Source organism: Marmota marmota, unplaced genomic scaffold (genome assembly GCF_001458135.2).
Source record: "Marmota marmota marmota unplaced genomic scaffold, marMar, whole genome shotgun sequence".
NCBI lineage: Eukaryota > Metazoa > Chordata > Mammalia > Rodentia > Sciuridae > Marmota > Marmota marmota.
In genome coordinates, this window is record NW_026000057.1 from 8,842,285 (window position 1) to 8,869,553 (window position 27,269).

The following is a 27,269-nucleotide window of genomic DNA, read 5'->3' on the forward strand; positions in this document are numbered from 1 at the left end:
AGGAACAATTTCCTATTTGTTTCACCATCTTTTTCTACGGAATAATGGATTTTAAAATATATTGTAGAACAAACCTCTTGACCACAAACATTTTTAAAAGCCCAACTTACCATGTATTTTCTGTACAGAGGATGTCCTGGTTTGGGACGAGGGGGTAGCACCGGATCTTGACTTTTAAAGATATGACTCTTGGCTTTTGAGAGCCCAGATGCCAAGTGACTTTGTTTTTTCTGAAGATCCATGTCAGAAGAGGACCGACTAAAAGGCAGTTTTTTATTTGATGTTCGGGTTGCAGGAAGTTTTGGGGGAGGTGGCCTCTCGGGGGCTCCTTTGGGAGGAGGTCGTCTAGCTGGAGTAGGTTTTCCATTAACGGGTCTGAAAGTCAATGGGAAGTCAGGAGTCAGTGTCTTGATCAGTATTAGGTTCCACTCTGTCCTTTCCTATAGGTGTATACACACACACACACACACACACACACACACACACACACACACAAGACACCTCACAGCTTTCTGCAAGTGGAGTGCAATTTACTGAAACCTGCAGGGTATGCTATTTTTGAGCAAATGACTGCTGCATTAAACATTATATTATTAGAGGAAATGCCATGATGTTCCAGGTTCCTGTTATCTTGCACCAGAGATTCATTAGTTCAAGACAAACAAGCATTTACTATCACGAGCTCTCTGAGGCCCTGACTGCTCTTAAACACACCATGACTATTTCAGGAAGCTAAGCACTTTTCCACCGAAGTCTGAGATGAAAAGCTTATAATAAGATATCAGGTATGTGTGCTGGGGGCTTGCATGTGATTAGAAAAGGAACATCAAAACCCCCTGATGTTCATCTCGTAGGAGTTACTATTGAGACTAACTTAGATTAACATAAAGAAAATTCATTTTGAAAATGGGAGAGGACAACTCTTAGGTTGGAAGCTTTTTCTTAAAAACTATGATAGAAATAAATTTCAACATGGCAGTGTCTTCTGGTAGCATTATAGCCTTTTGTTCAGATAGTTCTGGAGCTCAGAAAGCAGGTCACCTCTGAATTCACAAAGCCTGTGTCCCTTTACAGATGCCCCGAACCAGGCCTGTCTCTCTTAACTGGGAGGGTGTGTGTGTGTGTGTTCCAGAAGTGGGGTTGTTGTAGGTTTGGAAAGGAGCCTTGTTCATTTGTTTGAGGAAAAGTAAAAGAAATCCACATTTGTGCTCTGCAAAATTTTGGACTATGTTAAAAGAAAAAGGAGCAGAGATTCCTCTAACCTGCTGCCAGAGGCAAACTGTAGGCTGGTAGCTGGGGTGAATTTGTGGGTTTATTTTATCTCTAAACAAAGATCTGAGACCAACAATACTTGGTCTGGATGATAGAAAAAGATCGTCAGGTCTGAGTCATTCATTTTATTTTACTTTATTTTTTGGTACCAACCACATCTCCAGTTCCCCTTTTTAAAAAATGTTTTATCTTGAGACAGGATCTCACTAAGTTGCTGAGGCTGACTTTGAACTTGCAATCCTCCTGCCTCAGCCTCCTGAGCTGCTGGGATTACAGGTGCACACCACAGTGCCCGGCTCATTCATTTTTCTCTAACTTTTCCCACACTTCCTTACCTTGGTGGCAACCTTGGGGGTCCTCGCACAAAACCTCCGGTCTCACCAGCTTGGTTGGATTCCTACAAGGATCAGAGGAGAATTTTTAGCCAACATTAACCTAAAAAAGAACTTGTCAAGAGGAACTTTAGAGAATTTAGCTGGGTCTGAAAGTGTAAATGTAGCTCAGTTATTGAAAATAGCAGAAAAGAATTTTTGATCTTAAATAATATTAACTCACTATTTACTCCACACTATTCATGTCCTAATACAAGTGAAAACACCCAGCAGAGGAAACCAAGGCATCTCCTGTTGTGGACCAGAACTAGACAACAGCACTGCAGGGCCACGCACCGGGTGATTCATGAGATATTAGGGGATGACATTTACATCATGGTGGGTCACACAGTAACAAAGTAAGCAGGCACCATAGGAAGTAAACAAACACATGACCCTTGTTAATCCCAATTACACAGAGGAAACACTGCTCCTGAGTCTAAACACCTACTAATTGAAGTGGTTATTAGTTGTTTTATAGGCAGATCCTATCTCATCACTGGATGGTTTCGACATTTTGCAAAACTGAAGAGGCGAGAATTAAAAGCAGCCCGAGGGATGGCCCAAAGGGCACTCACACCACCAGGCCACCGTAGATGGATGGGCTAAGAGTTTTATAGGGAAGAGCAAAGGGGAACAATGTGAAAAATTAAAGATGGATGTAACCTAACCGTAGATGAGAGAAACTGGAAGCACATAGAGATTAACAGGAAGACTTTCCCAGGGGAAGGGACTCAAGCTGCTGCTTAAACAGGTCTTCTGAACAGGGCATAGCCCAAGCATTGGGGAATGAGCACAACTCACAGAAATATCTTCAGATCTCCTGCTGAGTGACAAGCTAAAAGATCTCAAAGCCAAACTCAAAAAACAAAACAAAACAAACAAAGAAAAAAACCCCTCACTAAATTCTTCTAATTAATTGTCTCCTTTTTAAAATCAGAACTGGAAAATTTCCAATTAAAACCTACTTTTCCTCTCCCACTTTCTAAGACCCCAACACAATACACAAGAAATATTCTAAGACATCATAGGGAAAATTTGTTAGTCCTTTAAAATTATACTTTCTTTTTTTTGTAAAGGGGTTTAATTATAGCTTGGGAATCTCTGGGCTAATTCAGACTGTTTTCTTCCTTCATATCCTATAAATAAGTTAAAACTCACTTTCATGATTTTAAATTCACATGGAATATAACTTTCCCTTAAAAATCACATGATTAGGGACTGGGGTTGTGGCTCAGTGGTAGAGTGCTTGCCTAGCATGCGTGAGGCATTGGGTTCGATCCTCAGCACCACATTAAAAAAAAAATAATAAGCAAAATAAAGGTATTGTGTTCATCTACAACTAAAAAAGAAATTCTTTAAAAAAAAATCACATGATTAAGTTCCAATAATGGTGATCATTTAAACATATTTCAATGTTTTAAAATCCCATTTTTAAAGACAAATTAAGCTTGCCCTTAAAACTTGGTTTCACTAATGAGTTCAGTTAATGTAGAGAGGCGAGTCACCAGTTCATAAACCCTGAAATATTCCAGAATATAATCCATGCCTTATAAATACACTGTTGTCTATATTTCTTCCTGGCAGATAACGCTATGATACTTGAAAAGGCATTTACTTCTTTGGTCATCTTTAAAATTAAGTCAAAACAGGGGCTGGCATTGTAGCTCAGTGGCAGAGCGCTTGCGTAGCAATTATGAGGCACTGGGTTCGATCCTCATCACCACATAAAAATAAAATAAATAAATCTAACTAAATATATATCTATATCTAACTATATATATACATATATACATAAATCAAAGCAAAAAAACTCAAACAGATAGGGAGAAACTTTTATTACTTTTTTTTTTTAACATTATAGTTGTATACCTTAACAATTAAGGAGAAATCTCAAAAGAATATCAATGTATGAACTTGACAGGGAAAGGTAAGGATGATGTATTGTAATAAATACACAGCATATGGTCCTAAATTGGTGTCAAATATTACCTGCAGTTTCCCCTGGGTGGTGGTTTTGTTTTGTTTTCTTTTGCTCTTTTGTGATTCTAGGGATTGAACCCAAGTCCTTGAGCATGCAAATGTTCTACCACTGACTCCCAGACCCACGGTGATAATTTTGTGGGAAATCTTAAGTACTTTTTAATTTCTCAATTTTCTACAGTGAGCAAATTTTAAATCGGAATAAAAAAAGGCAGTACATCCAAACTCCTCAGGGACATCAGGCACATCTTGAAAGGCACTGCTACGTCTGATATACTCCAAATGCCAAGAACACAGGGACAGTTCCCCCCAGAGCCACTGTCTTCGTGTTTGCTCAAGCATGGGCTTGTGCCCAGGTTCTGCTGACAGTCTTTGGAAGATTATCGATTAGGGACTTCCTTCTCTTCAGCATTCCACGCATACTTCAAAGCCTCTCTGTACTTGCTCTGTGGAAATTTTTCTCTAGTCTGACATCCCTGGACTTCGGCAGTTGATGTGTCTGGATAAGCATTTCAGTTCCTGGCAAATTTGTTTTTTCTGCTTGTATTGTGTCTGTAGAAATCTTTTTGTTCATCGGCATTAGAATCACACTTTAACTTCAAAATAATTCCCCAGGATTTTTGTAGTATTTTAAAAAGACAAAGATTTCTCCTGAGACCACACTCTTGTGTGCTCTTGTGTGGGGGAATTACTAAGCAGCCTCTATAGATGTATTTCTTCTAAGAACTTAGGCTGCTTATGTTCTGAATTCAAAATCAGCCTGTTTCCTCCCACAGACCCTTCTGAGCTACATGACTGACACATACATACTCTGCACTCTCAGCTGACTCTCCTGTACCTGTGGGTAGCTTCCCTGGGGATGCTTTGAGAGCCTGCGTGCCCAGGGGCAGCAGGGCACACAGAGGTATCTGCTTTTACTGGCAGAAGGGCTCCAGTGGCCCTGCCGCTCCTCACTTAAATGGAGTCCTTCACCATTTAAGTGAAGAAGGCGAGGACTGGCAACTGCAGCCATCTTACCCGAGATGGAAAGTTCCCCAGTATTCATGGCAGGAGAAACAGCAGAGGGTTTTTGTTCTATGCCATTAAAAAACGCAGTTGGCAAAGACCACGCCTCTTTTCCTGGGTTGCTACACTGATGAAATATTCTTTCTAGAGACCCTCATATCCACATTTTAATCTTTAGGGCCTCTGGTCTAAAATTCATTCAGTATTCATAATTCTCAAACAAAAGGAATTTCTTAAGCATCTATGTGACTCTGTCTCTAGAAGTCTGTACACGTGACTTCAGGCAAATCACTGAATGTCGGAGGCCGCCCTGAACAGGAGCTAAGCACACGTCTTTAAGTCTGGAGTAAGGAGCTGGCATTCATGTGGACTCACCTCTGCTTGCAGCAGGTACAGCTCAGGGATTGGGTGTCCCCAATGGGGCTGAGTTACACCCCCCTGTTTGTTGTAATAGAACAATTTTTTGGATGGAGTGTTCTATCAACAACTCCCCTCAATAAATAGGGCTTCAGATTGTGCTCCCCCCACCCCGCCTGCCTCCGGTGTTCTTCTCTTGTCCCCTCGGGGGACCTTACATCTGAGGCGGAGAAGCTGTCCTGAAACCACCCAAGTAAAAGGTACTTTCTGTGTCTGGGTAATCTGTTTGCCCAGATTCACCCAAGTGACCCTGGTTCCACAGCCCGCGCTGGACAGGGGTTACAATTGAACTTGTGTCTGTTCTGTTTTTCTTTCATACTCAGTTTAAAAACTACGTATTTAGGAAAATACAGACCTGCTCCGACCCTATAAACAGTGGAGGACGGGACTTTCCTCATGTTATGATTGTGAGGAACAAACACAACTATGCCTCTAGTGTCTCCCCAGATGGTTTCGTTTATTCCAACTTCCTTTTCTTGTTTTTCTAAAACATGGGAGTTGCTTGGCGACTGCTTAACACCCAATATAATAATTATTTCAATAGAGCTTTGTCACTCACAAAACCCATGACATCACTTCCTGAATGATATATACACTACTCATCACCCTCTCGCTCCCTTTTTAACACTTTGAGAGTAGAAACCCATAACCCTCTCAAGCAGCTGTCCCTCCATGGAAGTGGGAGACTTTCTCATTCAACAACAGTATGGTAGGGGCCCTACTATCCTCTTTGGGGTTTCCTTGGCCCAATTTTTTTTTTTGTACCAGGGATTTAACCCAGGGGTACTTAACCACTGAGACATATCCCTAGCCTTTTTTTTTTTTTTTTTTAAGATTTATTTATTCTTATTTTTCTATAATTTTTAAAATATATTTTATACATTGTATATTTGCATTATGTATTTTTTGTATATTTTTATTTATATAAGACAGTAGAATGCATTACAATTCTTATTACACTAATAAAGCACAATTTTTCATATCTCTGGTTGTATACACAGTAATATTCACACCAATTCAATGCCTAGCCCTTTTTATTTTTTAATTTTGACAAGGGTCTTGCCAAATTGCTTAGGGCCTTGCTAAGTTGCTGAGGCTGCCATTGAACTTGCTATCCACCTATCTCAGCCTCCTAAGCCACTGGGATTATAGGCGTGCACCATCACTCCTGGCTTGGCCTGGTTTTTTCAATCTTTATTTTATTATTATGTGATGCTGAGGATCGAATCCAGTGCCTCACGCATGCCAGGCGAGCATGCTACCATTTGAGCCACATCCCAAGCCCTTGGCCCAGTTTTAATAAAAAATGATTACCAACATTCTGAAAGTACAAATGACCACTGAATTTTAATTCATTCTACAGAAAATCTCCTTTAACTTGGTATTGACTAATTTAATCTCTCCTTCAAAGAAATGTCTCTTTCTAGATGATTAGATGGGTTTGCCTGCATGATAGGCATAGTGTAAACCTATTATAAAATTTGAACTGAAAATGTGGTTCAAAGAGTTTAGAATTGATTTCTTTTGAAACAAGTCTTAAAGATCATCTATCGCATAAAAATTCGTAAAAATATGAGGAATCATTGAGGTTATAATAAAAATATATATACATCATCTTAACATATGTACAGTAAAGCACTAATTTAAAAAACATTTTTCTCTTTAATTTCACATTAAAAAAGTCTTTGGGTAATTATCTTAAAATTATGCCACCAGTTGGGTATTTTAAATAAAAGCTGACAATCTGGCTAAATCCACTTCCACAAATATTAAAGGTTTTCCCAGATTTTAAATAACTTCCTCATTATTAGCATCATTTAAAAGGCAATGTCATTACATTGGTACAATATAGGTTATTTTATAGTGAAGTATAACGAATTAGCCTAATCCCTCTGTAGGGACTTCTAAAATATTGAACATCGCATGGGATTTGGCAACTGGTTTCTAATAAAAGTATTTTTTTCAATATGACGAGTAGTAAAATCATCTAGACACTAGCTGAATATTTAACATTGGTGCACAGCTCTGTCTTCAATATAACATACTCTACACAACACAATCGACAGCCACTCACCAAGTTTCTAGATCTGTCAGCATTACTGGGTTTTCCAGGTACTGTGCTGTACGTGTTTCCAATAGGTTTTTCAGCTGGGAGTGGAGGTGGGCTTTGCGGATCCTCATGTAAACCTGGAAAAAACAGTAATTCATCAGTAATGCCTAGTCTGGCATTCCAAAGAATGAAATGATTGCAGCTTGATTCCTTAGAAAAATGGCTAACACAAAAGAGCCACACACAGGACGGACAGAAATCGATGTGTTGGTCAACACCAGTTACTTTTATTATATATTTTAGAGAGAGTGAAAATAATACTAAATAATTACAACAGCAGCTAGCATTTGTGGAGAAACGTCTATGTTCCTGGCATTAACTCAAGGCAACTTTATTTGAATATATTTCTTCAGCCAACTTCTATGTGCTAGATTTATCTAGTCTACTAGCTAGTTGCCACATGTAGGAATTTAATGTAAATGAAATAAAATGAAAATTTCATTCTTCAGTTGCATTAGTCAAAAAAGATGGTGGCTTCCCTCCCTCCCTCCCTTCCCTTTTTTATGGTCCTGGGCTTGAAACTTAGGGTGTGTACATGCTAGGCAAGCACTGTATCACTGAGCTACATCCCCAGCCCTATTTCTGTTTTCAGATAGGGTCTTGCTAAGTTTCCCAGGTTGGCTTCAAACTTGCAATCCTCCTGCCTCAGCCTCCACAGGAAGCAACCCTGTCCCTGGCCCACTCTGTTCAAGGACTCAACAGTCACCGGTGGTGAAGGGCTACCGTACAGATACAGAACATTTCCATCTCTGCAGAAAGATCTAGTAGACAGTGTGGTGCTAGATGAATAGACTATCTAATTTACTGATGAAGAAAGAAAATACATGAGCTATCCAAGGTCTTAATGTCAGTGTTTTGTTTTGGTTTTGGCTCTTGAACCTTAAAGCCTGACTCGTTCTAATAAGACATGATCTTTAACAGGAGGTGTACCTAACCCACTCCCATCCACAAGTAAATAAATGTTTTCTAATTTTTTAGCTCTAGATTAATGAGCATAGTTAGCCTCAATTAAAAACAATACCTTTACATTCCAAACCACATCCTTATCTCAGTAACAGTGTGCTCCCAACTTATTTTAAAAGAAAGCAAAGACAACCAGATATAATGAGTGACAGCTAATTAAAATCTGCGTGCAAAACTGCCTGAGGAGGGGATGACCATAACACACCAAAGGAGGCCAAGGCCACTTTTTACAGTATTGGGTTGGGACCCTGAAAGGATATGGGAATTTCCTATTTTTTTTTTTTTTTCAAATGAACACTTTCTACTGCCATTTCACACGAAAAACCTATAACAAGAGGATGATTTGTCAGGTTCCTGTTTCATCCACAGACAGGAAAACATTCTCCAAGGGAAGAAAATACCCAGGCCAGCTGCTAGGAAAACAATGATTTAGAGACAGGCAAGTGTTCTCGGTGAGAGGCAGAGCCGCCCTGGGAATTAAGACCCACGCAGACACATCCAACTTAGTCACCAGCTATTTCCCCCCCAGGCTGGAGGACACTGCATAGGCTAGGCAGCATTCTGCCACTAGGCGGTCCCCAGCCCTGAAGGCAGTCACCATTTTGAAGACATTCCCCTTGCTGTACTTTCCCTATTCAAAAGGACAATGAATCACATTTAGCATATGACACTGTTGTTAGAAATATTTAAAAGTACAAAGTCGAAATAGGGAAGCAGTAAAGAGGGAGTTTCTAGGCAGGAAGGGCCACCCCAGGGTGTACCTGGGCTGTGAAAGGAGAATTCTGCTTTGACATTGCATGCAGCCAGCCAAAGGTATCACTAAGAAAAGAGTGGCCGCTGAGCGGAGATCTGAAAGAATGGGGAGGGAGGGAGCCATGCAGATATCTGGGAAAAGAATGTCCTGGTTAGAATAACAGGTCCCAAGGAGAAGAGCTGATGGGTTCAGAGAATATCAAGGACTTCTGAATCACAGTGTTCCTTTCTTCCCCGGTCCACTCTAAATTCTTCAGATACCCAAAGTCTTGTTCTTTTTTCTCTGCAGCATATACACATTGCCTGGTTTCTGTTAGATGTATGTATCATTCATTTGTTCATTTTTCAGTACTAAAGACTGAACCCAGGGTGATCTATCACCAAGCTACATCTGCAGTCTTTTTTTTTTTTTTTTAATTTTAAGACAGGGCCTTGCTAAGTTGCCAAGGATGGCCTCAAACTTGCCTTAGCCTCCTCGGCAGCTAGGATTACCACCACACCTGCCAGAAGCAACTCCTTAGAAACCATCTTGGAGCAGGGCACAGTGGCGTGTGTCTATAATCCCGGTGGCTTGGGAGGCTGAGGCAGGAGGATCGTGAGTTCGTTCAAAGCCAGCCTCAGCTAAAGCGAAGTGCTCAGCAACTCAGTGAGACCCTGTGTTTGAATAAAACACAAAATAGGACTGGAGAATGTGGCTCAGTGGTCAAGTGCCTCTGACTGAGTTCAATCCTTGGTACCTCCTACAAAAAAATACCCACCATCTTGGCATGTCAGCTCCTCACATTTAGCACACGGCGTTCAACTTTCTCACAGTTCCTGGAGTTCCATGGGGAGATTAAAGTTTCTGCCCTGGTATAGCCAGTTGAGAGGTGTGCAGAAAAGGTCACTATAGCCCTTAATTGGTGTCTGGGAACTTGGACTTTGGGACAGTTCCCATGATTCCCAGAACTGAGAAAATACAAGAATATGTTTCATGTGGAACACCTGCTTTCCTTCTAGGAATCTGAAATTTCAGTACATGTCAAGATTTCTAGGGGTGCCTATGGAACCAGCCTCCACTCATGACCCTCTGATGAACATCTCTGGTTCACAACACTTCACATGTGTTGTCACAACTCCTTGTCGGGAGGGTTAACTTATCCTGTGTGACGTCACTAACAAAAGACTCGGATGTATGTGCCAGGGTTCCTCCAGGTCTCACACCATTTACCTTTCCCTTTGCTGATTTTGCCTCATACTTTCCCCTTCTCCTCCCCTGTACCAGGGACAGAACCCAGGGCTTTGCACAATCTGGGCAAGAGCTCACCACTGAGCTACATCCCCGGGCCCTGATTCTGCCTCATACACTTTTGCTGTAATAAATCATAGCCACGAACATGACTATGTTATGTCCTGTGAGTCTTCCTATCAAAATGTCAAACCTGGCATCTTAAAGGACACAACACAACAGGAGAATAAATTTAAGGATAAAAGTTGTATTGCTTAAGACCCACGTGGGCTTCTGGAAATATTTACTATCATTATATTTCACTGTGCCTGTTAAAATCCAGAGTGCATTTAATAAGGTAACAGCAAACAGGCAAACAGCCTGATGAGCTATCATTTACTGATTTCTGAGCTCTAAGACACTGTCAAAAGAAATATACCACCTGTTCTTTAACTCACACTACAATATAAGAAGTGAGAAACCACCAGAATTTGAGATCCTTGACTTTTTCTCCTCCTCATTGTTCACAGCAACTCAGTTCAATCTTCTAGCTACTGGACTGAGAGCCATCAGTTAATGGCAAAACCATCAAGAGACAAAACCAATAATTCTTCTTGGTAGTGCTTCATAGAAAAAACCAACCCCTAAAATAAAGGGCATGGCAGCAAGACAGTACTGGGCTGGAACAGGTTGAAGACCTGGGCGCACATACACACATACACACACACACGCAATTCTACCCATACTTAAAAAATCTCTGGGGCCTAAAATGAACAGTTTTGGCCTTTTGGCTTTTCCATTACAATAAATGTCAAATTTCGCTCTCTCTTTATTTTTATTTTTTTTTATTTTTGCAGTGCTGGGGATCAAACCCAGGGGCTTGTGCCTAGTAGGCAAGCACACTACTACTGAGCTACATCCCCAGCCCTAAATGTCACTTTTTTTTTTTTTTTAAGGTACTGACTATTGAACCCAGGGACACTTAACCACTGAGCCACACCCACAGCCTTTTTTTATATTTTACTTAGAGACAGGGTCTCACTAAGTTGCTGAGCCTGGCTTTGGACTGGGATCTGCCTGCCTCAGCTTCCTGAGCTGCAGGGATTATAGGCGTGCGCCACTTTTTCTTTTCTTTCTTTCTTTTTCTTTAAAAATTTTTTAAAAATATTTATTTTTAGTTTTTGGAAGACACATCATCTTTATTTTATTTTTATGTGGTGCTGAGGATCGAACCCAGTGCCACGCGCATGCCAGGCGAGTGCGCTACCGCTTGAGCCACATCCCCAGCCCTCTTTTTAAAAATTTGTTCTAATTAGTTATACATGACAGAAGAATGCATTTAAATTCATTGTACACAAATGGAGCACAACTTTTCATTCATCTGGTTATACACAATGTAGTCGTAACACATGTGCAGTCATCCATGTACCTAAGGTAATGATGTTCATCTCATCCCACCATCTTTCCTGCCCCCATGCCCCCTCCCCTCCCCTCCTCATATTTCTTTTTGAAGTACTTGTTAAAGCTCATACAGAATTTCATCTATTGCACTACTTAAAAATCAAATGAAAAAATCAACTAAAAATGCATGGAGTAATTTAAAAGTACTATTCCTTGCAATAGAGCCATCATAAGAAGAAAGAAGGAATTTTCATCCATTGTTATATGCTTTTAAAGCTTTTGTATACAGCTTTTCACACAATTCACACATAGCCATATTTAAACGATGCTGATTGGAAAAATACACCCCTGATGAAATCATACAACTTCATTTGCTATTAGTTTCAATTACTTTCCCCTCAACCTTTACCAGAGGCACCAACATGGGATACTACAATTGTTCTGAGACTTACATTCTCCATGCATTCTCTCTGTGTAAACACAACCTTACGTAAAAATGAAATTCAAATTTACTGTGCTAATTCTGCAAAGAATTGAGAGAAAACACCTTGCTTTTGAATGTCCATGACTATGAATAATAAATAGCAAGTTACCAATAATTTCAAAAGCAGACATGGATAAATTAGCATATATATTCTCCCAGGCTCTTGGAAATGCAAATAAATATGAAGGCGGAGAAGTGCTTACATTTTCCTGGTTTGGCTGGAATTCGAATTACAGTGGGCTTCCTGGCGGCTGCTGGTTGAATTGCTCTTTCTTTTGTTGGTTCAGTTTTTGTGGGGAGCTGAAAGGGATCTAATGGAAAACATAGTTTATTTTGCATGTTTTAGTTAACACGAACTCAAACAAAAAACCTCATTCATAATTTACGAGTCATATTTTTCATGCCCCAGGGAAAACTATTCATGGATAAACAAAATCTCAGTTTACAGAGACAAAAACAAAGTTGGAGCTCATAAAAGGAAATAATTTAGTGCTCTGTAAATAATTCATAGGGCTTTTCTTCCTCTGTGATGAGAGAGGTCCAGGACAATCCTGAATTATGTAAAGCGAGCTTTCAGGGGAGTGTAATCATTTCATTTCATAAGTGTCTGCCTGAAAATGAGGGGCAACTGAAATGAGACCATCTTTCCAAACCATAAACCCTCCCGGATCCCCCAGGAAGGAAGAGTTCTTCTCTCCTACCTCGCTGTGCATAAACTGACATAGTTACCCAAAGTACCACTAAGGCCTTCCTCCTCCAGCACCCTGCCCAGCGTGGGAAAGGGGCAGCCTTGGACTTGAACTACTGTTCAGTAAGTTCTACACTCCAGTGACAGAACACAAAAAATGTTTTATTCCAGAAATAAAATAAAGACATCTCCTTTCAAGTATTTAATTTTGGGGCAAGGATATGTGACAGCATTTTACCATCTTTACTGATTTATTTTAAATGGATAGTATGTACCTAGGGAAAGTATTTAAAACAAAAACATAACTATAAAACTTTTTTTCTTAACAGAAGGAAATGGACTTTTTGATTTTCTTTTCTCTTTTAAGAATTTAACCTGGGTTGGGGATGTGGCTCAAGCAGTAGCGCGCTCGTCTGGCATGTGTGTGGCCCGGGTTCGATCCTCAGCACCACATACAAAAACAAAGATGTTGTGTCCCCCAAAAACTAAAAAATAGATATTAAAATTCTCTCTCTCAAAAAAAAAAAAAAAGAATTTAACTTTTATTTTTTATTTGTTTTTTTATATATAGGATTGAACCCAGTGCCTCGCATGTGCTAGGTAAGTGCTCTGCCACTGAGCTACAAGCCCAGCCCTGGACTTTTTCCTTAATGTAAATATTCTTTTCAGTGGTTTGGGGAAATGACTGTAATTTTTTTTTTTTAAAGATTGGAAATGTAAAAATAAATAGATGAGCAAAAGTAAAATAAGATGCTTATAATTGTCGATTTGAATTGTCAACTTAATTGGATTAAGGGATGCCAAGGATTAAGAGTATTATGGGAGGGGTTGGGGCTGTAGCTCAATGGTACAGCACCTGCCTCACACGTGTGAGGCCCTGGGTTTGATCCTCCGCACCACATAAAAATAAACACATAAAGATATGTGCCCATCTACAACTAAAAAAAAAGTAATTTGGGTGTGTCAATGAGGTGTGTCTTGGAATGACTGGCATGTGGGATAGCCAACTAAAGTGGAGACTCTCCCTAAGCATGGGCAGCACCAATCAATAGGATGATGGCTTGGATGGAATAAAAGTTGGAAGAACAAGGAAGCAGATGCAAGATGCAAGCTTGATTCTTCTTGAAGGGGCTCTTGACTGCTGCTGTGATCCTCTGAGGATATCGGACTCTTGCTTCTTCACTCTTTCAAAGTGGACTCTGCCAGTGATTCCCCAGAAGCCTTCAGCCTCAGACCACCGTAGCACTGTTGATTCCTCTTGTTCTGGGGCTCCAGCCTCTAGGACTGTGTGGCTACTGGTTCTTCTGGCTCTCCAGACTGCAGATGGCCATTGTGGACCATCCAGCTTCTGGTTGCATGAGCCAACCTAATAAGTCCCTTTTTTTTTTTTTTTTATAATTACACTTCGTGTTGATTCTTTTCCTCTAGAGAACCCTAATACAATGCTCTATAGTGAATGCTCTTACAGATGTCAGGCCTTAGGAGGCTGACGGCCCTTATTACACCAGAGACAGAACTGTGCGTGCTGTAACTTGGCACTGCTCTGTGGATCTGGTCTACAGGGAGGTGCCCCCTCTACCAGCACTCCACGCTCCTGTGGCGAGCAGCACTCAGGTTCTACCTGTGATGCCCCGCAGCTCATAAGCCTTTTGCTGCAGGACACACAAAGAGGTGATCTAAGAATAAGCCCTTTCAGCAATATGACACTTCCCTTTCCCTTCCACCTGGCTCTCAGGCAATCACACCATTATGCACCCTACAAATAGCATCGTTTGCTGGCCACTTGCTTGACTTTTTTTGGTGGGGGTGGCGGGTACTATGTACTGAACCTAAGGGCTTTTAACCACTGAGCCACATCCCCACAATTATTATTTTTCATTTTGAGACAGGGTCTTGCTAACTTGTTTAAGACCTCCCAAAGTTGCTGAGGCTGGCCTTGAACTTGAGATCCTCCTGCCTAAGCCTCCCTGGATGCTGGGATTACACTGCACCCAACACTCACATGTTTGCTTATTTGGTCTTAGTATCAGTGGTAGGTAGGGAGTTAGGATGATAAAGTACAAGCCTATTTTATGTTTAATCTTCCACTTAGGTTAGGTCTCCAGATTACGTGTTAGCTAAGATGATTATTATTAGGCTACTATGAAAAAAATATTAGCTGACCCCTTGATGAAAACCCATCGGCTCACAAATGAGGTGAATTCTAAGTTCAGAAAACCAGTTTAAGGGTTGGGGGTATAATTCAGTGGCAAAGCACCGCCTAGCATTTGTGAGCCCCTGGGTTCGACTCCCAGCACCACTAAATGAAAGAAAGGTAGGCAGAGGCAGGCAGGCAGGCAGGCAATTTAAGATAGCAAAAGAACATCATCAAACTAAAAATAAAAGATTCTATTATAGTACAATTTTCTCCCACTGAAACCTACGTCCCCCAAGAAACAAAGCTCTTGCTTTGAGGTTTAGCCAAATTCCTTGACTTAATTTTTTATTTTGTGATCATATTATTTTTTTACTTCAAAGTAATGTTGTAAAAAAATATGAAGCAATAATATGTATCATAGAAAAACACTCGCAACCTCATCTCTGTAGTAATAGTCATGTCTAAAATTTGGTATGTCTGTCCAGAGATTTTTCTATATTATCTCTATTATTATGCAGATATTTTGAAAAACAAATGTAGGACCATTTTATATCAATTTCTTTGCAGTTTGCTTTTGCACGATTGTTCATGTAGTGTGACTGGGTGCCTGCAACATATTGAACACTATTCAAGAGCTGGGGATGTACTGGAGAACAAAGGAAAGACTATGTCATCATGGAGCTTCTGTTGGAGTAGGGAGGTGGAGATAGAGACAACTAACAGTAAATATAATAGGTTAACAATTTGTGGGGCACACAGGAAGGTGAGAAGCACTATTGAAAAAGGAAAACGTAGAGCAAGTGGAAGGACCTCAGGTGTGGACAGAAGAGAAACAAGTTAAGGTTTGGATTTTACATAGCCTCCAAAAGCCTTATGCCAGAGGCTTGGCCTTCAGTCTGGCACTATTGGGCGTGGTGGAATCTTTGGGATCTGGGGCCTAGTTGGAAGAGGTGGGTCACTGTGGGTGTGCCCCTGAAGGGTATATACTGCTCCCAGTGTCTCTCCCTCCCTCCCTCCCTCCCTCTCTCCTTCCTGGCGGCCATGAGGTGAGCAGCTCTGCTCTACCATGTACTCCCGCCATGATGCTCTGCCTCACCACAGGCCCAGAAACCATGGAGCCAGCTGACCACACACTGGAACCTCTGAAACCATGAGCCAAAATAAATCTTGTAAGTTGATTTTCTCAGGTTTTCTGTCACAGTTACAGAAAGCTAACTAACAGGAGGGAAGGGCTCCATTAATGATATTGTTTATCCCTTTTTCCCAAAAGTTCAAGCTATTCTAACAGTTCCTCCAACTTGAAGAATATACACTTGGCCCTTAGGACACAGCAGTGCCAATGGATAAAAAGGAGCTGGTTCATTTATATTACAGCCCATTGTTGCATATATTACCAAATCTGAATGCTCTGAATGGGTCATCTATTGTAAGTACAATTAGCTAAAATGAAAGAGTGTGAAGAATCCATTCAATCTTGGCATACATTTTATTGAAAGAGAGAAACATAACATCTTTCCTTCTGCATCCTTCCTTTCTGTTCATCCCAGTGCCACGTCCCTACTCTGCTTCTTTGGCCTATTGGAACCCACTGTCTTCATGGAGCCACCAGCTACCTCTGACCCTGGAAGGGACTTGCCCTTGCCCCTGCCCTCAAGCTCTCCCCACTCCCACCAAAGCACTTGGTCATTACATCCCATTCTTTCAGTTCTCTCCGGGCTCTGTTTTCTGTGTGTGTGTGTGTGTGGGGGGGGGATCAAAAGTTCAAGAAAAGGATTAAGGCTGATGTCTGTTCGTGTAGTTCTACCTTTTAAGTGGCATTTGTGCTTTAACAGTTGCTTGGGATGTTGGTCATTAGTATGGTTTTTGGGTGGGCGTGGAGAGGGAAGAAAATCTTGAGCATGGAATGACTTAAATTTTTTCATAATTTAAATTAAATTCCAGGCCAGTGCCACCTACACAGTCTTGGATTCCAGGAGTGAGGGCACGGACGAGGGGGGCAGAGAGAGGAGAGAAAAGGCCAATGCACGCTCCTGAGGAGCTGGGCAAAGGGGCACCCAAAAGGTGCTTCCTGATGTAGGGCTGGCCTTGGGGAACCCTGCCCTGAACCCTGCACACCATGGGGGCGGAACTCAGCTGTCCTGTGATGGGCTCCAGTCATTTTCTGTTTTAAATTGAAATAGCATTATATACAAGATATTCAAAGTGTCCTCGATGCCTACCCTCTCTTTGGGTCTTTCATTTTTAACATCATCAGCTGCTTTTCCATAACTGGCCCTCAGATCATGTGCGCTCTACGATACATGTCTCTGCTAAAAAATATTCCTTTCTCCACCCAGCAGGGCCAGGAAGCCTTGGTCTCCACCTCTGCAGGGTGTCTGGCCTGAGTGGGCTGCTGGACGATGTGCCCCAGCTGTGCTCAGAGAGCTCTGGGCTCCGTGTCGCCTCTCTGTCTGCATGTTGTCCTGGCTGTGATCCACTGGATCTGTTCATGGAGTTCAGATCACAGGGGAGGACAAACAGCCTCACTTCAGCAAGGAGCAGGAGTTTCCCATCTTGATGGTGGTGGGCAGCTCTCTGCAGTCTGGCGATAACTCTTGTGTGCAGCGCTGGGGGCTGAACCCAGGTCCTGAACCACTGAGCTACATCGCCAGCCCCTGAAGCTCCCTTTCTGAATCTTTACATGAGAGGGGTGTTTTGTTTTCTTTCTCATAGAAATGATAAGTGGGCCACATTCAAAGCACAGACAGCACTTTGTGTCTGGGAACTGCAGGCAGAGCCAGGTAGGAACCTGGACCACAGGTATTTGTTAAACTGATTAAAGTTCCTAACCCCTTAACAGCAAGTGACTTTTGTATTCGGAAAAGTATTGTCCTAAAATGCAGCTGCGCTTCAAAGACTCCAATGGTCATAGAAACAACTATTGCATTCAACAAAACTCAGGCGCCTGTTACTATGGCCTTGGAAGTGGAACTTAAGATGGGACCTAATTTGTCGTACATATCGGGCAACATGTTGGCGTGGTAAATAAGTCCGATGAAACTTCCACAGGAGAATTGGAAAGCAGTTTTACCAGGCCACAAGCCTGACAGAATTTCAACCTCTATGTATGGGTTATGATCAACCTGTTTGGAACTCAGCAAAAGATTCTTGCTGTTCACAATTTAAAATGTGCTTATTTTGGAAATTCACTCTTCGGAAATAAAAAGCACTAGTAGGAGTAAAAACGTACTTATTACAACACATCTTTTTTTTTTTTTTTTTTTTTTGGCAGTGCCAAAAACAAAAACCAAGAAAAACCCCAAATTAAAAATGAAGGAGGGGGCTGGGGATGTGGCTTAAGCGGTAGCGTGCTCGCCTGGCATGCGTGAGGCCTGGGTTCGATCCTCAGCACCACATACAAACAAAGATGTTGTGTCCGCCGAAAGCTTAAAAAAATAAATAAATAAAAATTCTCTCTTTAAAAAAAAAAAAAAAAAATGAAGGAGGGCTGGGGATGTGGCTCAAGTGGTAGTGCGCTCGCTTAGCATTCGTGAGGCATTGGGTTTGATTCTTAGCACCACATAAAAATAAAATAAAGATATTGTGTCCACGTAAAACTAAAAAATAAATATAAAAAAAAAAAAAAAGGAAGAAGAAGGAGCCGGGCATGGTGGTGCACACCTGTAAACCCAGCAGCTCAGGAGGCTGAGGCAGGAAGATCATGAGTTCAATGCCAGCCTCAGCAACTTAGTGAGGCCCTAAGCAACTTAGGGAGACCTTGTCTCTAAATAAAATATATTTAAAAAGGGCTGGGGATGTGGCTCAGTGGTTAAGCACCCCTGGGTTCAATCCCAGTACCTGCCCTCCCCCCACCAAAAAAAAAGAGGAAACAACTTGAACATTTGCCAACAGAGAAAACACTGAATTATGATAGACTTTCAGCCCACTGCGGCAAGCAGAGAGTGGCCTGCTAAGTAATAGGTGTGCTGTGATGAAATTTTTAGTAAAAAGTAGGAAAAAAGTCTATGAACGTGAAATGTTTGTTGGTGTGGTGTGTCCAGACAGATGGCTGTATGCTTTGCTCACACTGGACTGGAGAGAGAAAAAAAATTGTTTTGTAACAAAAATCTCTGGACTGTTTGTTACAACAAATACATTTTGGCTTTATAACTGAATTTTTTTTTCCCCAAATTCTTTTCCAATCACAAGGAAAAAAGTTATAAGATTAAGCTCAAATAACACCTATGCAACAACAACAAAAATTACTTAAAGAGAAAAAAATTTCCTATTCTCTTATTTGCCTTTTCAAGGCAATAATGGCCATCATTTTTTCCATGAAGTAATTAGGAAAATAAGAACTTTTGGGGGGTCTGGGGGCATATTTCAGTGGTAGAGTGCATGTAAAATACTCTGGGTTTAATACCCAGTACACACACACACACACATACACCCTCCTTTTTCTGCATTCTATTTAAAAGGAGATAATACCAGATAAGTGTTTCCAATTTATCTAATTTAGACATATTTAGTTCATGTAACCTTGATTCTTCAGAAAATTCACTTTTTTGGGGGAAGGGTACAGAGCTGGGGATGGAACCCAGGACCTCACCCATGCTAGGCAAGCATGTCTACCACTGAGCTACCCACAACTCCACAATTTTATTATTTTTGTAATTTCTAATCATATTAAAGATCAGTCGGGGAAGCAGTTCTTTTTCTGTAGCAAAGAAGATAAAAAGTAACTTTCATAGCTTCTCTCTGCCTAATTACATTTATGTTCAGCCATTTAAAAAAAGATGATAAACTATTTTTTAAAGATTAACATGTGTGCATGGGCTGCAATTTACATGGAATCAAAGTTTTTCAGGGAACACCAGGCCCCCATCCTCTCCTGCTTACCTAATTCCCCCCCTAAAAGACCTCTGTCATATCAGCTTCTAATACACCCTTCCAAACACACTGTACATGACTTTGTTTTTTCTTCTCAATACTGGGGATTGAACCCAGGACCTTGCACATGCCAGGCAAGTGCTCTACCACTGAGTCAAATCCCCAGCCTTTCTTTTTTAATTTTTTTTTTTTAATTTTGAGATAGTAACCCTTCTAACCCTCCTGCCTCAGCCTTCCAACCTGCTGCAATTATAGGTATGCACCACAGTGCCATGCTTGCACATGACCTTTAAAAAGATGATAAACTATTTTTTAAAGATTAACATGTGCCCATGGACTGCAATTTACATGGAATCATTGTAAATTGTAGCTAAAATACCAGGACACTATTTTGTTCCTTGTATTTTTCACCTAATGACAACTTGGAGTTTGGCCCACATTAGGAGATAGTAGGTCTGCCTGCTTTTTAATTATCACACAATATTATATGGATACACCATAATTTATTAAAGCAGTCCACTAAAGCTTATTTCCAATATTGTGTGGTTGAAACACTTAATCTGGAGCCCAAGATGGCCCTCGAAACACTGGAAGTTGGACCTCAAATTGTCCACATGTGAAATAATGGAAAAATGAAAGATTTATAGGCTACATCAGATTCTTAAAGATCTGTGACCTCAATAGGGGTAAAGACGCTTGCTGCCAAAATTTTACATTCGAACACCCTTGCTTCTACAGAAATGACACAGAGCATTAAAAGAAGACTCTCCTACCAAATCTAAGGAGGCCAGGGGCAGTTTCTCTACCTTTATTTGCCATGTTTTCTGTCCTCCTTTCAGTCCCTCACACCAACATCAATTATTCTGCATCTGCTACCAAACAAGCAGGCCCCTTTACACCTATCTCTCTCTGCATGTTCTTCATTACCAGGTTGAGAAAAACACTGATGATAAAGTAGTTTTCCACCCATTACCTGTCTCTAATAATGTGCTTGCCGACGTCGTAATTAGTTTCACCGCGGCTGGATTTTCTGTCATTTCTTTCCCTTGAGTTCTGTTAATAGCAGAAATTGGCTGCTAAACTATTATTCTGGTCTGCGCAATGGGGCTGACAGCAGAAGCATTCTTTTTTTTTTTTTTTTAAGCAACTGGGTGTGATTTGTAAAGGTGTGAAGTGGAATTGCTAATACTTCTGAGCTCCATGACATTAACCTGGAAGGCATTCTATCCAAGAAATGAATCCAATATTAAATTGCCTGTTTTATGAGTTTTCCTTTAATAATTTTTCTAATCTTTACAACGTTTTCATAGCTTCAGTATTTTCTGATCTCTATTTCCTGAGATTAATATGGCAACTTCATTTTTGGGAACACTATTTTATTAGATTTTCTTTATTTTTGAGGGAAGACAAAGAGAAAGAAAGATGTATTTGTGAGTCTCCTTGCACCTGTGTTCCTCTCCTGGGCCTGGCAGATGCCTGGACGATCAGGCCAGGTTTCACAAAGAGATCATCAACCTTTTTTTGAAATGAGGATGCTACTGAAATACCATCAACAAGCCACAAAGCCCCCTATCAATCCCAGCCTGGAGACTGGAAAAGTCCTTGGAGGAGAGCAGGCAGGAAAGCACGAGAGCCAGTGAGCTCTCTCGAAAAACCCCTCGGTGGCCAGAGTACAGAGGGTAACAGGTTGAGTTCACTCCATTCAGGAGGCCGCGGCAGCCTGGGCAACTTGGAGAAACCCTACCTCAAAATTTTAGAAAAATTAAAAAGAGAAAGGCCTGGGATGTAGCTCATGCTCAGAGCACTTGCCCGCCCTGTGCACGCAGACAAAATGAGGAGAGAGAGAAACTGAGAGACAGACTTGGGAGCCATTCAGAAGGCAAAACCAGCAGGTGAGGGTAACGGATTGGACAGACAGGAAGGCAGAGAAGTAACAGCAATAAACACCACCCGATGCCCACTTGCCATGTTTCAGACCCTGTGATGGGGCTCTCCTGCAAAACCACACTTGATTCTTGCAAGACACTCCACGAGGAGCATCAGTATCCAGTCTTCTAAATGAGGAAACTGAGGTACTGCGGGGTTAAATAACCGCCAAAGGTCACGTGGCAATCATGGCCGAGCCTGGTAGACGCCAAATCCAAACCGAGCCAGTGTGTGACACAGTGAGAAGCCTCCAGAAGCATCTCAAGGTTTCTCAGGGGAAGGCTGGATGTGTGTTGGTCCCAAAGCGAGGTGCCCAACACAGGAGGAGGAGGTCAGATAGAAGATGAGTGTCCAGTTTAGTCTAACTTCATAGTCGACAGCCGTGGTTAAAGGTGGGACAAGTAAATTACACATTTTGCTAAAAGACTGCCCTAATAATTAAATGCTGTGTAACGAAGCGGCAGAAATCAAGAAACAAAAGGCTGGGTATGAGGCTGTATTCATGTTGAACATACCGTTGATCTTCCTATTCAAATATGACTATAATTATTTGCTTGATGATATAGGATAAATTCTCAGCAGTTAGTAACCAAGCTGGCATTCCCATAGCATCTAACAGACTCTAAAAAGGGTGTTCTTTCTTTTGTACTGTTTCCGTGCCTTAATAACTTCCTGCTGTTGGGTTTATCCATTGCCACCTGTCTCTGAGGCTTGTGAACACCAGAAAGATTTAAGGAAGAAAACGATATTAACAAAGACTTCAAAAGATTTTTTTTTTTGTTCTAGGGATTGAACCCAGGGGCACTTAACCACCTAGCCACATCCCCAGCCCTTTTTAACATTTTTATTTACAGAGAGGGTCTCACTGGGTTGCTTAGGGCCTTGCTAAGTCGCTGAGGCTGGTTTTGAACTCGCAATCCTCCTGCCTCAGCCTCCTGAGCCGCTGGAATTACAGGTGTGCACCACTGTGCCTGGCAAAAAGTTTTAAAAATGTGGCCTGGCTTAAGGAATCATGAAGATGTTGGACAATAAACACAATATCCTAAAAAATAAACAAGACTTAGTATAAAAAGACTAAGTTTGAATCTTGGCTTGGAAAATTGTTAGCTTTATGGCATTAAGCAAGTATCCATTGATCTCTCTCAGCCTTGTTTCCTTTGTCTGCAAACTGACAAAGGAAATGATTTCTCACACAGGGATATTGTATGAAATTAAATAGTTTCTGAGTTGTTAGGCATTAAATAAAATATGTCTGAGTATGCGGCAGAGTGTTAAGAACATTGCAGAAGCTCAATATATTCTAATGTTTTTCTTTCTATCCTTTGTGGACAAAAGGTATGTCTTTTCAGCTTATAAGTCATAGCCAGTTACAATGTTCTGTGCATGATAAATATTTAATAAATATGTGCTTACTATCATTAACTACTCTGTGCTCTCCAGAGTTTAGTTTTGAAATCATAGAGTTTGTATAATTTTAAAGTTGGTTAAATATCTATATAATATATATATATATATATGTGTGTATTTTTTTAGTTGTAGTTAGGACACAATACCTTTATTTTATTCACTTATTTTTATTTATTTATTTATTTATTTATTTTTTTATATTTATTTTTTAGTTATCGGCGGATACAACATCTTTGTTTTGTATGTGGTGCTGAGGATCGAACCCGGGCCGCACGCATGCCAGGCGAGCGCACTACCACTTGAGCCACATCCCCAGCCCCTTATTCACTTATTTTTATGTGGTGCTGAGGATCAAACCCAGTGCCTTGCTCATGCTAGGTGAGTGCTCTATCACTGGGCCACAACTCCAGCCCAAAGCTGGTTAAACATTTATAAGATGACAGCTTAATTTTTGAAAATACTATTACATTATGTTCACCAATTCTACCCAGATACGTAAACAGTAGTAAAAGTAGTAAAAAAAATTGTCAATGACAAGCAGATCAGCTTAGTTTGACAAATCAAAGATAAGCTTTACCATTGCACCTACCCCCTGAACAGTGTGCACGAAAAAAACACTCTCTGCCTCGTGGGAAATTTAATTGTCCCAATCTTGGCAGCAAACTTAGAACTGTTGTATTTTATTTACACAAATTTTCATTCCCAAAGGAGGATGTTCTGGGCAGACTGCAGAAAAAAAAGATCTTTGCAACATGTGCCGGGTCTTCCTTGCTCCTTGCTCCTGCCACCCCCACCTGGTTGGCTCCTCTCCTGGCTCTCCCAGCTGGGCCCCTCTGGGGCACTGCGTGATCTCCTGTCTATGAGAAGCTCCTGCTGCAACCCACCTTGTGCAATGTTCTCCAACTTTCCAACATCCTGGACCCTTTTAATGTGAAGCCTGAATTCTCCACCTGCCAGAGCAAGGCAAGCCAGCCCCACAGCCTGGTTGATCCTTAACCCCTGGGTGCTTCCTTCTGGTCCAGAGTGATAATCGATGCCGTGTCTCCCTCTTCCCTTCCTTCTCTGCCTCCAACCTCCACCTCACTCCAAGTTTCTTTTAACTTTTTTTATAGTTGTAGATGAACAGAGTTGCTTTTATGATATTTATTTTTATGGGGTGCTAAGGATGGAACCCAGTGTCTCACACATGCTAGGCAAGCGCTCTGCCACCGAGCTACGGCCCCAGCCCCAGGTTTTTTAATTTCTCTGTTCATTCCCATCTCTACACAATCATTTGCACACCTCAAGCACTAACTTCCATATTGCTACAAAACAATGTGATACTGAAGCAAGTGATACTGAAGGTGCCCCCCACCATGAGTCTAGGTTCCCCCAGACTTCTGAGTTTTACTCACCTAGAAGCAGCTCTGAACTGAGGGATTCTTCAGCCGGGCTCCCAGGGGAGGTGGGCAAAACATCATCATCAAAGCTGATGAGGTCAATGTCCCCCAGGGACTTGCTTTGCAGAGCTGGAACTGGGGGGTTGGCCGCGGGCCCTTCTCCCAGTGACCTGAATGCTTTGGCTTGTGATGCCACTGAGAGCCGGGGAGGAACAGGGGCTGATTTCGTTGGAGCCGAAGGGCAGCTGGGGTTTTCTGAGGAAACCGATTTCTTCGTGGGCAAGGGCCGAGGGGCAGGAGTGGGGACTTTCTTCCCAGCATCAGGGCTGTCGGCCATGGGCCCTCCTCCCGGAATCTCGTGGTTAGCACTTCGGGTAAGGCCAGGAGTTGGTTTCTTTGGCAATTCGGGTTTGGTTACTGGCACACTGCCTGGTTCTGGAGGTGAAGAGAACGGGGTGAGCCCTTCCCTGGAGGTCACCTTGAGTCTGTTTTCAGCCCAAGCGTCCCATTCTCCAGAAGCTCTGTTAGCCGCTGGTTTGGGAGCCACAGAAGGTTTCCCTGAGGAAACAGCAGGCTTTGGGGGCAGTGTGCGGGGGATGATCTCTGGTTTCTTGGGCAGTCCTGGGGTTTCTGCGTTTGTCTGACCCTCAAATGCTTTGATCCTTGAAACAATGCTATTTTGGCTTTGCTCTGCGTTCATCGTGTCCATCCTTGGCAGACTTTCTAAGTCGCTGGTATTGTCCAACAGACACTGGGGCCAGCCTGGGGATGGCTCCTCTTCTGGGACCGCTGGGCTGATTTTCTGGGCAGTTTTAGCTACTGGTCTGAGGTTGCTTTTCGATCTTGGTTTTGGCACTGGACATCTTGGAGCACTGGGGTTTTCTGGACAACTTGCTTCTTCAGAAACATCAAAGACTATTAAAGGAGCCACACTGGTGGGGACATTGCCGGGTGAGGCTGCTGGAGAAGGCTGAAGAGGCTTGAGAGGCTCCGGCAGTGCTGACAAGACCAAAACAAAGTGGCAAGTGTTATAATTTAAAAGAACAAAATGACAAGGGACACACAGATTTTGAAAATATACTTATGGACTATCAAGAGAATTTGGTTTCCTTCATGAGCAAAAGTGACTGCAAAATCAATGGGGAGATAGATGGATGTTTATATTTAGCTTCCTGCAGGAGGGTTCTTCAACTTATATTTGTTCATATAAAAATGCTCATTATATCATATTTTAAAACACCATGAAATTCCTGATTCTTTTTTTTTTTTTTTTTGGTGCCAGGGATTGAACCCAGAGACAATTAACCACTGAGTCACATCCCCTGCGCCCTTTTTTGTATTTTATTCAGAGACAGGGTCTTGCTGAGTTGTTCAGGGCCTCACTAAGTTGCCAAGGCTGGCTTTGAACTTAAGATCCTCCTGGGATCCACTGGGATCCCATCACTTTGCCTGGCAAATTCCTGATTCTTTTTAGACGTATCTACGAACCATTTCTCTCTGGTTGTCAAAATTCCAGCATCTTCAATGCTTTTCTTTTCCAAAGCAACTTACTCTGTCACCCTAATAAAATACTTCGTAAAAACCTGACAGAAAAATCACCCTTAGCACCCTATCAAGTTTAAGTTGCTAAATATAAAATCCTTCTCAAAGGAATAAGTAGAGGACATCCACGGTAATGTACACCCAGTACTCATGTACACATGAGTCACCCAGATGATGTTTTCGTGACATGAACTTGTGTGAGCCCAAGAAATTAGGGCTGCAGCTCTTAAGAATGATCTATTATAGTAATCACTGCATACCCAAATAGAGAAAGCACCCAGTGAACAATCACTGAGAAGCAGAGCTCAATGAATTATGCACAAATTGCAGATTATTTTAAAGGCTGGAAGCCTACTGATTACTCCCCTGGAACTAGGTCAGAATTAGAGAAGACAAATTACTTGCATTACTTTGAGGCAGATTGTTGTCTATGTCTTCTGAAAAGTCAGTCTGAGTTGCAGAAGTGATAGTGTGCCTTGGAGTGGCAGCAGCATTATTATTATTTGTAGTGTTAACTTGAACTTGGTTGATTTCTTTTATGACTTGTTCATAAGAAGGCGGGAGCTACAAAACAAAGAAGGAAAATTTTAGATATCTCTGGGTGACAGCCAAGGTGTTGTGACAGTGGCAACATTTTTAATCTTTGAATTTCATTTTAAAAATAAAATGTAAAGAGGCAGTGGGATGTTTATTTACCTCAGCAGAAACCAGCTCATTTGGCCTCCACGGGCCGGGGGCAGGAGTTGGAGGAAATCCCAGTCCTGGAGGTGGGGCTCCTGGAAACCAGGAGGCTGGCCTCAGAGGCTCAGCTGCCACAATGGTGATCTCTGGGCGCCTGCAGGAAAGAAGTCTCAGTGAGATTCTGCAGGCTGGTAATAAGCTATTGTTGTTTATTTGTAAATGTTCAAAGGTTAGCAAAAACAACCAAGACCCCCAAAAGCGGTTTAAGAACTGGCCTGGACTGTCTCTAACAGCACACCCAGACGGGCTTTAGGGGAGCAAATGGCAGTCATCCTCTGACTCTGGCCTCAAAGAGTTAGAGATGAACCTGTAGCATTACCTTGGCTGATAAGGACAAGGACCAACCATAAGGCCCATTCTGTCTCTTCCCTCCCAGGCTCTGCTGCTGTGCAGACTGCAGCACGAGCATATGGAGCCTGGGAGAAAAACACCCTGGTCACTGGTATTGCTTGGTTTCTGCCAATTTAAACCGAGTGTTCTGAAATGAAAATCACCATCTACAGAGAATACCCTCATCCTCCTCACTCCATCTGTATACCACCCAGTTCACAGCTCTCCGTAAGTGGCTTCAGTTCACTGGACCCTGAGAAGTGTCAGCACTCTATTATGATTTG

The 27,269-nt window shown here is 41.7% G+C and overlaps 1 protein-coding gene across 8 annotated transcripts in view; it reads right to left on the reverse strand.

Moving 5' to 3' along the window:
• Positions 1-27,269, reverse strand: part of Sh3d19 (SH3 domain containing 19) — a 171,526-nt gene that overhangs the window by 14,234 nt on the left and 130,023 nt on the right. For 6 of the 8 annotated variants that reach the window (XM_048813509.1, XM_048813513.1, XM_048813508.1 and 3 more), the window contains 7 exons: positions 26,611-26,749; positions 26,316-26,478; positions 24,388-25,371; positions 12,170-12,277; positions 7,123-7,235; positions 1,608-1,669; positions 111-375 (listed from right to left, as the gene is read on the reverse strand). In XM_048813509.1, the coding sequence (XP_048669466.1) occupies positions 111-375; positions 1,608-1,669; positions 7,123-7,235; positions 12,170-12,277; positions 24,388-25,371; positions 26,316-26,478; positions 26,611-26,749 (1,834 nt within the window). The remainder of the gene's footprint in view (positions 1-110; positions 376-1,607; positions 1,670-7,122; positions 7,236-12,169; positions 12,278-24,387; positions 25,372-26,315; positions 26,479-26,610; positions 26,750-27,269) is intronic. The other 2 variants (XM_048813510.1, XM_048813511.1) reach the window with 2 other exon arrangements.